This window comes from Panicum virgatum, chromosome 5K, assembly GCF_016808335.1.
Source record: "Panicum virgatum strain AP13 chromosome 5K, P.virgatum_v5, whole genome shotgun sequence".
Classification (NCBI taxonomy): domain Eukaryota; kingdom Viridiplantae; phylum Streptophyta; class Magnoliopsida; order Poales; family Poaceae; genus Panicum; species Panicum virgatum.
In genome coordinates, this window is record NC_053140.1 from 40,535,062 (window position 1) to 40,545,653 (window position 10,592).

A 10,592-nucleotide genomic window follows, 5' to 3' on the forward strand; every position below is an offset into this window, starting at 1 on the left:
GGCGGTTGCAGCACCCCCAGGCAGGCAGGCGACGGCGGCTAGCTAGGGTGCACGGGCGGTGGAGGCGGCGCGTGTGGCCTTGCGATTGGGGGCGGGCGCGAGGGAGAACACTGGAGCCGGGGTGGGTCGGGGCCTAACTTATCCATCTACTAACCTATTTTTGGTCTTCTCCAACACAAGACTCAAAGGAGAACCCTTTCTTCAAACGGGTTTCCAGGAGAGAGGATACTCATATTTAGGTTATGCCTCTCCAGGCAGCCAAAAACCCAAAATGGATTTCCTTAATAGGTAGTTGTTGGAGACTATAGATTCTGCGCTGGATACCTGTTTTGGATTTGGATTGTGTAATGGGTCTCCTGTTGGAGACAGCCTTGATTCCCGCAACACAGAGGTTCCTCCCCTGCACTGCCTGTAGTTGGGCAATAATAATGCAACCACGAAATCTGACGAGCGAGGGATGCCCAAGTAAACATCTCCCTCTCAGATTCAGATCTTTGCTCCATGCTTGGATGGGTATGGTAAGGTCTCTTGATGTAGTTGCGCCGATAAGAATTCATTCATCGTGATAGAACGGATACAGAGGAGTCTGCAAACCTAATATAATATACGAAGGAGTTTTTTACATTGCAACCCAAAATAAAAATGAGAGAGAGAAGCAGCCTTCGTTGCACCATCTCTAAAGTTCCAGAAGGAAATGAGAAAGATGGCAACAAAACTGGGCCGTCATGCGCTGCGTGGACCATGCAAGTTAAACTGGACCATTCATTGTGTCCTCTATGTGGCAGCGACTTGGTTGGATTGGGTGTTGGTGGGGGCGAAAGGATGGAGATGTGGGTGTCGTTAGGCTTCAGCATCGCGTGTTTGCTCTTAGCTTCCAGCTGCAACACACAGGCGGTAGGAGAGAACCCATGAGATGGGTGAATCTTTTGTCCACAAATCTCAGGCTTCGATTAATGGTTGCAGTGTCTGTGTCTCTGGCAGGCGGCCATGGCCCCGTCGCCATCCTCCTCCACCTGCACTTGTTGCGGGCCTCCCGCCACCGGCGCAGCGGCTGTACCTCACCATGACCGTCGTCGGCACGCGGCTCTACTTCCTCGCCGGGTACCAGGTGCCGACGAGCGACGACAACTTCAAAACAGTCTCGCTGGTGCATAGCTTCAACACCAGCGCCACCCCAGGGTTGGTGACGCCATGGAGCAGCTTCCAGCCCACAATGGATCAGAAGGATATGGAAGAAGGTAGGAAGGAGCTCGCCATCTTTTATAATTTTACAGCTGAACTCACTATGTCTTCATCTGTTTGTCACCTTGTACAATTATACAGCTACGACCTCGCCATTTTTTTATTGAGAGTTGTACCTGTGACGCTGAGCCCACCTGTCTGTGTCACGATGTAAACTCGGATAGATCAGACAGCTTCTGATAGTTGGACCCATACGTCAGCAACCAACAACGTGCTGGCCCGTCGCCTCCACAATTTTAGGAATGGTTCGCTGGACCAAACTATACAGGGATCGTTGAATCCTGGATGGTGACGTGGGGCCCACCCGTCCCAACGTTTGGTTGCTGGATGGAACAACCCCGTCCAGGCTGGAACCATCCAGATGCATCGAATATTCTCTATAGATGCTGTATGCTCCGTTGCAGAAAAAAACCCCGAACGACGCCATCCAGGCTCGCGTCTCGCTCGTCTTTCCGCCCCCTTCCCCTCACTCGACGACTCGACCTTCCCCCACGGAGCGCAAGATCCAGGGAGCCGGACGGACTGCAGCTGCTGCCTTGTGCGTGGTCTCTATCGGCGGCGCCCCCGAACTCCCAGGTACTCATCGATTCCTTGTCCTCCCCCAATCTGAGTGATAGGGGTATGTGCTGGTGCTTGATTGGATTGAATCCAAGGTCATGATTAGTTTGTGCTGCCCAATAGGTATGTGATTCTGTAGTACGTGTGCGGCCACGGCGACCCAGAGGAGAGGAACCCAACCGAGCGAGGCGGCACAAATTTCCAATCTGCGATCCCTGCTCCGCCCAAAGGTAAGGTTTTTCCGAGATCTCTGCGCTCAATAGTCCGGCTCGATTTTTTGTTTCGTCAATTTCCCTCAACCTTTTGGCCTCTGTTTTTGGCGATCGGCCTGATTCGATTCGATCAGATGGCGGCGGCGTGGGCGGTACTGGCGGTGTTGCTCGTCGCAGCGCAGGCGGCGTCGGCGGCGCCGGTGGTGGCGCCAGCGTTCCTCTGGGCGCCCAAGAACTACGGGTGGGTAACTTGTTCAGCTTATCTTTTCCGTCCCTAGCTTGAGATCTCGTGCTAGATGAGATGCGTGATGTTAATGTTAGGGATTCCGGTTGCTCTGCTTCACTTAGACAAGCAATTGTGCATAGGTATACAAACCGCTGTCCTGACACATATGTATTTTCATTTTCTTTGTTCAAGGAATAGTTTCTTTATTTGCTGATTGTTTCGTCATTGCCCTGTTAAATAAACAGATGATGGTCCAACCAAAAACCAATGGGTTAATTAGCTCATGTGCTTACGGCCTTACTTTGCCTGTCTGCTTCTATGCCATAGAATCATTTTATTGTGCGGAAACAGCTGTTTAGTGCAAATTGATTTGCGCATGATCACATTGTATCAGATGTCTTTCTTTTAATTTTGGAAAGAAAAGTTTGTTCGTCCAATGTATCAATGAAAAATCAAGATTGAGATTTTAGGCCTAGGGAAAACAAAAAAATGAATGGCCTTCCTCAAAAGTGGAAAGACTAAGGGAAATTTTTTATTTTGATGTTGCACAGTGCACACTGTGGGATACTAATGCTTAGGTGTGAAAATACTGTATGCCCTAATTTTGGTACATGGAGTATGAACTAGGGTTACTTCTGGGCTCTTAATTTTTATTGGACCACCTTTAGCCACTACATTGCAATGGAACTTGAAGCCGTGAATTCAGTTGAACAAAAGAATGACTAGTTCTTACTTCTTAGCTATGCAGAATTTCTTTTATCAGAGAATTTTACACATCTTAAGCACCGGACGTTTTCTACCTAGGTTACAGGTCAGCTTGTCTTACCTGGTTTCTGATGCTGATGGTGCCATGAGTTCAGTTGCTTGCTGATTAGGTCCAATGATATCTTCCTCAACCTTGTTGTCTTGCCAGTTCCTTTAGTTGCTGACCTGAGCCAAACTTACAAGCTAATCTCAAAAATTTCTTTTATGTTCGAATTATTAGTTTTAGCAAGCGCATTTCAGTTCACTACTCTAGAATTTACTGGCATTCCATCAACCTTTACCATCCAGGTTCTGTTCCGATGATGCTAAGGAAGTAGTCCACTATCAGACAGTGTCACCAAAGGGTTTAGCTAAGTCTGTTCTTGAGGAAGGTGGCTGGTCAAACTTGATGGTAAGTATCTCCATTGGTGAAACTTAAGCTCTGATGCGACTTCTTTTAATTTGTCAACTCTTGCATTGAAACAAAGTTTAATTAGTTCCCTGATGTCTTCATTTCCTTTTTAGTGTTCAAAGGAGGATGCTCAGAAGAATGTTGATGTCGCCATTGTTTTTCTTGGCTCAAAGGTACTTATTCGATACTCATGTATTTTCTTTTACCGCCTTTAAATTATCTGCTTGTGCAAATATATATTAATTAAATAATCTTTTAAACTAAATCATTGCTTGTACATAAATTTCGAAAATTGAAAGTTGATATAAATAGTTTTTTTTAATTCCATGAAGCCATGAAACTAGCAAATTATCCAATCTATATGGTGAAGTTATTACTAAGACAGCCATTGCTTCCAGTTTTCACTGACCATTGACCTGTTCCTTTTTCCTTAGCTACAATCGTCAGACATATCTAAAGATAAGCAAATTGATCCAGCTTTGGCAGATACATTGAAGGTAATTGTAGGCACTCATTGTTTTTCTCTCTTGGTTATTGTTTAACTCAAGCATCGAATTTTCGATGGCTTATAAGTTATAATCGCTATGCTTCTTTCAGCTCTCCTTCACAAGTTCAGAGTTTTCCATGGCATTCCCCTATGTTTCCACATCAGATGATGAGAAATTGGAGAATTCATTGTTGTCCGGCTTTGCTGAGAATTGTAACAGTTGTTTGGAAAGAAATCGTGTCACCTACACAGACACATGTACTGTAACTGGTCAGGATCTGAAGAAACATCACAGCATGGATTCTATTCGTGTAAGTTTTTATATATTTTTTTTGGTTCTTCTATGCTATATTTGTTCTGTACATTGACAGCAATCAACCTGTACATTACAGGACTTAGTGACGTCACGGATGGGAAACAATCCAAGTGGGCAGACCGATCTGGTTGTCTTCTGCAGTGGTGGTTTTGAGGATTTAGACCCTGCAAAATCAGAAGGTTAGGATATTACTACTAGCATTGCTCTTTTACTTTTAACTGTACAGCTGAAAGCTAATTTAGTACTACGTCACTGCAGGAGAGTTGCTTTCTGAGCTGGTCGCCATGCTGAAGAAGTCTGGAGCAAAATATACCATTCTTTATGCTTCTCAACCATCTGGTTTACTAGAGAACCCTTCCAACCTGCCACAAGGCAGGTATCTTGCAGAGAAGACCAATACTACTAAAGCTGGACGGGCCAAATGTGATGGAGAGTGCCTAGTCAAATCAACTCTTCTCGAAGGAACTTTTGTTGTAAGTAACTTGTATTCTGTTACTGGTTAACTCTATTCTTAAATGTGCGCTCTCCTGTAAAATGATTGTTCGTATATTAGTATACCTTGTATCCTTTCATCATTTTCTCACACTGGTCTACTATGTGCAGGGAATTGTGCTTCTTATCATCTTGATATCAGGACTCATGTGTATGATGGGAATTGATACTCCCTCGAGGTTTGAAGCTCCCCAGGAATCTTGATTGCACTTTAACGCAGGATATGGGAGCTTATCTTGGCAAGGCACAAGGAGTATGAATGACCGACGTTTGTTGGTCTGCACCGTGGATATTGTTAGTTTCCTGTTCCAAAGTGCCTTGTGTATTGTACTGAGCCAACTGTTATTTACAATGTGCTCAATTTTGGGTGTAATATTCTACGTAGATCTAGCTGAGTTATTGCAAACAAATACATGTGTGAGGCTTGTGTTGTACCAAACATACCATTGCCTCCAGTGTTCTCTGTGAATAACCTGAAATTCAGGTAACCAATAAGATGGTACTGCGCATCAAATAAAATTGAATCTTGTTATTTATTTGGATAAAAAGTTACTGTGCTTAAGCATGTGTCACGTCTATTTACTTGGTACTTGCACCTTGTGCCTCAAATGAAACTGAATTGTGTCTGTTTGTGATGTCAACATCTATGGTGAGACTGCAATGCATTTGAGTGACAAACCTTTGCCCATTTTAGTGATTTTCATGCTCAGTGAAGTTTCTTTTTGTTATTGATGAGGCAGGGATGTGCTGAGATATTTGGGTGGTGGGCATGTTGATATGTTTTGTTTACCATAGAATTTTCAGGCCAATAACTTATGTCGGGGTGAGTTACATGATGTTCCCTGTATGTAGCTTTCATATAGTTTCCTCTTTGCTCTTTACATATAGATAGGATGTGCAGCTGCTCACTTGAATACAGTACACATTGCTGTGTGGTCTGAATCCGGTATGTGTCTGTCACCCCTGTACAGTTTATAAACCTTACCTTGGGCTGGGTTTGGAAATGGTGTCTATCATCATTATTTTGAATACGCTCAGATCTGTAAGCTTGATGATTTCAGTGTCCCTGACGGCTTGAGGCATGTGCTGCTTGTTGTAGGCTTGTAGGTACTGAATTGAAGTTCAGTATCGTCCTTTTGTGCTGTTGTTTCAGACTGAGTTTAGCTGGATCAAATTGCTCACATGCTTGTGATTCTTGGAATCAAGTTGTGTTTTTATGTCATGTCTCCAATGGTTGAGTGGACCAGTTCACTTCCAGTTTGGAAGTAATCATGTAAGAGTGAGCATCCTGTGTATCGGGGTATATGATTCTAACCTGGGAATTCATCGTTTATGTATTTCTGGGACAGTATTTTTAGTCGCATACACTGGACGGCGTTATCTCACCTCCCTCTGATTCTCCTGCTATGCTGTGGCATGTGCTTGCCTTGCCATCCAGTGTCTGATGTGTCATGGATTGAAACTGTGCTTGCGTAAGTGGATGTTTCTGTCGGTTGATGCGAAAGTAGCATCTGCTCGCCTTGCCATCCAATGTCGTTGATGCTTTATTTCTATGCTAGCCAAGTTATTTCAATTGGTTGGTACACCGTGTCTCCTTTCGGCCGCTTCTTCCCGCGAAAAGTACCAATGCCATCATGTGCGTTATGCTTGCTTGTATCGTCTCGCAACCGAAAGGATTCTGGAGTGTCCTGTAGCCATAGCCAGACAGACTGTTTCGATTGACTCCCACCGAGCGTCGGTTCTCCTGTCTCCAATTGGCCGCTCAAACTGGCTCGGGCTCTGGCCGAGATCAAGTTGGCGGAGAGCGATCCTCTGCTGGAGTCTGGAGAGGAGGAGGTGCGCAGGCAGCGCAGCCCAGGACGTGCACGCCCAGCAGCGCGCCGGCAATGCTGACGAGCGAGCGTTGCTGGTGCTGACGAGCGAGCGTTGAGAATATGTCAACCTGTCGGAGTTTCATCCCTTTGTTTTTTTTGTTTGTTTTCCATTATCTACTCTGCTCTTTTTTGTTATGTGTTTCTCGGAAATATACAATTCGGCCCACCAAATGCAATGCAACATGCAAAAAAACAAATTGCTACAAACATTCAGATGTGTCTGTAGTACGTGATGGGAGAGTTTACGTTTTCGTACATGATATTACTAGTTTGACGGGGTGGCGATGGTGTTCAAATTTATTCCAGTAACATGAGGAACGAAATTCCACATTTCATCTTCCATAAACAGGGATCTGCATGTTACCTTTTCATCTTCCTTAAACCAAAAAAAAAGAAAAGAAAGCATGCTTGTACCTATCCGCCCACCGCGCAACCATTGAGTTCATTGTACCTTTTCAACCTGTAGCCACGAGCCCCCTGATTCATTGCAGAACCTATCACCTGATTCATTTCGATTCTTTGCAAATGTTTCAGGTCAATATGCGCACCTGCAATTTTGATCATACAGTTTGCTCTGGGTTTGTGCGTGGTTTTCAGATTCCAATATCACTGATCAGCCCTGATAATTTTGAGCTACTATACATTCATTAGGAGACAAGCTTGTTACATGCTACCAAGATCATTGCTTTATCTGTTAGGCCCGTGTATCAACAGTCCTAGCTGCTTGCCAGCAAATGAAGAACATTTCAAGGTAATTCTCAAATTGAGTTCTATCTCCTTCTGTACTCAAAATCAACCCAATCAGCACCTGACAAATGTCCAAGTTACACCAGAGGCATGCATGAATGAGTGGATTAATTTCAACTGACTTTGAGGTCGACCAGGTCCAGAGGTCCATTTTTGCTGGTTCACTTTGGTGTGGAGGTCGGCGATCCATCTATTTTATTGTGCTTTTGTGAAGCACATGGCTTGGTCGGACCATATTGCACGTTGTGTCACTGTCACAAGCTACAGGGTTACGGTACCATTGCCGTTTCTACCGATGTACGGTACATGCACAGAGATGAACCTGCCCTAAACTCGTAATATGATGCAAAAATGCTTTGTAATTTTTCATGGAGAATGCTTGATTTGATTTAGTAGTTGTGTGCTAGTTGTTGATGCCCCTGTAACAGGTGAACTTATCTGTGAACACCCAAAATTAATAGAGATAAAAAAACTCGACCTGCGAGGGGCAAACCGTCCCCGAGCATTAATGTAAGAAGAAGATCTCTCACGCATGCCGAAAAAATCTCCGAACCTGCCCCACGTTACTCAATGAAAATAATTTATGGGAAGCTATCCTGTTTATAAAAGGACTATTGCTCGGTTCGAGTCTGCAAACACCATAGGTTGTTACAATTGATTTTTTTTGCTTCAGTGATTGCACTGCTGCTGATGGAAACTTTGAAATTTTTTCCTCATAAAATTTGCATCTTGGTGGAGATTTGAATAGTCGTATATTATTGCAGGTCCAGGGCACTGTGATTCCGGGTTGCTAGTTGCCTGTCAACCATCGACCTGACCCTGACGACACTGAAGCAGAGAGGCAGTGGCATGGTTGATCGATCGATTGATCCTTGCTACTTGAGGGGAAGGGGACGATGGACAAAGCAAAGGCACAGTGCCGAGCTAGGTAGAGAAGTTGGAACTGTAGCATATTTCGTTGTTATTTGATAAAAGCTGGAACTGTAGCACATTTCGTTGTTATTTGATAATTAATGTCCAATCATAGACTAATTAGGTTTAAAAGATTCGTCTCGTCCTAATCAGTTAAACTGTGTAATTAGTTATTTTTCAACTGCATTTAATGCTCCATGCATATGTTCAAAGATTCGATGTGATGAGTACTATAGAAAAATTTTCACCAACTAAATACCCCCTTTGGCTCGCCAACCGCCACATCTCTTCCGCGATATTTCCGCAGACTTACCCATGCGCGAATTTATTTTAACAAGAGGGACCAAATCCAAATTCCTCGCTCCATCCAGTGGTGCTGGTCCTCTAAATTATGACTATTGTACATATGGGACGTTTGGCGGTACAGATTCCTATCGTCCTCATGGCCTTGGTCTCCAGTTTGATAACTTGTGGAAACGTCACGAGCTAGCAGAAGCACTGAAGCTCTCTCTCTCTCTCATTTCTGCCCATCTACATCTAGGCTCAAGCCAAGTTAAGCGCCTTGCATTGCGCAACCCGGCCAGATCCTGGAAGCTCTGATTTGCATACATTGCAGTTCCAGAGGACTGAATTAAGGAGCAAAATCAAAGGTAGCAGATCTGAGCTCCAGGTGGGCAGGTATTTACTTTATTTCTATCCAAGAATGTACATTCTTTTTTATTTTTTTTGGTTTCTTGCTCCACTCATGTTCATCCACACCTATATGTTCTGCTTTTGCCGCAATTTTTTTCCTGCAAATAATTGGCCTATTTCTGTATTATTCTCAGGTACTAGGACAGGGATACTCATCAGTCCTCAGTTATAAATCATAATTACGCTACAAGATCTCTATTGCTTTGCTTCTTCAGTACTAGAAGCATGTGGTATATTTATCTTCAACATCATGAACTAGTTTGCATTCATGTGCTTTATATCTCATTTTCTCATATAGCCTGCTCTTTGTTTTCCTGACATATATGTCGCTTTTTATGGCAACTTCATTACCATGTTAGGAAAAGAAGGCCTAGATATATTGCTCGAAAAAGTTAAGGAAACTCGAAGAACAAGAGGCTAGGGCTGTATTTGATCACCTGTTTAACCAGGAGAGATATCAAAATAGTACTATATGTTTTTATGAAAACCTCTATAAGATTGATGTCTGTACTAGTCATACATTAACACAGTAAAAGAACAAAAGAATTAATAATCAAGCATGCATGCACTATATGAATGAATTAGTTGCAACTTGTAGAGCTCATATTTCGGTACTGCTTTTCTTTTCTTTTGTTTCTTTTGGTTTTGAGATGAGCAGCTCACTGCAAATTCACTTTGCAAGAAATTTTGATACAAGAGGGAGCTCTGTAAGAAAACATGACCGGTGTGGAAGCTGTGGTCGTATCAGCTATAGTATCTGGAATATTGAAGAATGTGGGGAACAAGTTAGCTCCACAGTTAATTAAAAAAGTACAGCTCTATAGTGGGCATCAAAAAAGATCTCCAGGAGCTCCAGGTTATAGTTGAGGAGATAAATTCTCGGCTGGAAAGGGCAGAAGATCATGCTATGGGGGGTGATGCATCATTTAATTGGCTCAAACAGTTGGAAGATGCTACTTACGCTATTGATGATGTTGTCGATGAGTTCCAGCTGAAGGCTAAGAGACATGATGCTTTTGGTGATGGTGGTATCGTGTCCAAATATAGATTTCAATTCAAGATGGCTAATAAGATCAAAGCAATCAAGAAGAGATTAGATGCAATTGTGAAGCAAAGAACTGACTTGAATGCAATAGCAAACAATTTTCCGGTTTGTCATTCTGCTCAGCAAATAAGCAACACAAATGAGCATAGGACAACATTGCCTAATGTTGACGTGGCATCAATACTCGGAAGAGAGAAAGAAAAACACCAAATTATATCTAAACTCATAGAGATTAATGACCAAGAAAGAATCAAGATCGTTTCCATCATTGGACTTGATGGCTCTGGTAAAACTACCTTGGCTAAACTAGTTTTTAATGATTGTGACATTATAGAGAAGCACTATGAAGTCAGACTATGGGTTCAGGTGTCACAAGATTTTGATGTTCAAAAGCTCGTCAAGAAACTGTTTGAAGCTTTTGCTGATAACAATCTCGGATAGCATGCACTGTGTATATGAGCAAAACAACCTCAGACAAATTGACTGGAAAGAGGTTTCTGCTTGTATTGGATGATGTTTGGACTGAGTCCCAAATCCTTTGGGAACAATTCATGGAATGTCTGAAGGTTGGCGCACATGGAAGCAGGATTTTACTCACTACCCGTAGTAGAAAAGTTGCAGAAGTGGAGGGA

At 43.2% G+C, this 10,592-nt stretch overlaps 1 protein-coding gene across 1 annotated transcript; it reads left to right on the forward strand.

Moving 5' to 3' along the window:
• Positions 1 to 1,643: 1,643 nt before the first annotated feature.
• LOC120707499 lies at positions 1,644 to 5,241 on the forward strand. Its single transcript, XM_039992405.1, has 10 exons — positions 1,644 to 1,818; positions 1,924 to 2,030; positions 2,147 to 2,253; positions 3,292 to 3,394; positions 3,508 to 3,567; positions 3,829 to 3,891; positions 3,992 to 4,192; positions 4,274 to 4,376; positions 4,456 to 4,670; positions 4,801 to 5,241. Exons 3-10 carry the CDS (start codon positions 2,147 to 2,149, stop codon positions 4,891 to 4,893), a joined length of 945 nt encoding a protein of 314 aa, XP_039848339.1. The 5' UTR covers positions 1,644 to 1,818; positions 1,924 to 2,030; the 3' UTR covers positions 4,894 to 5,241.
• The last annotated feature ends 5,351 nt before the right edge of the window (positions 5,242 to 10,592 follow it).

Coding starts and splice junctions, on each gene's coding strand:
- LOC120707499 (XM_039992405.1), top strand. CDS start 2,147: ATGGCGGCGGCGTGGGCGGTACTGGCGGTGTTGCTCGTCGCAGCGCAG. Junction 2,254..3,291: donor TGGGCGCCCAAGAACTACGG/GTGGGTAACTTG, acceptor TTTACCATCCAG/GTTCTGTTCCGATGATGCTA. Junction 3,892..3,991: donor CTTTGGCAGATACATTGAAG/GTAATTGTAGGC, acceptor TGCTTCTTTCAG/CTCTCCTTCACAAGTTCAGA.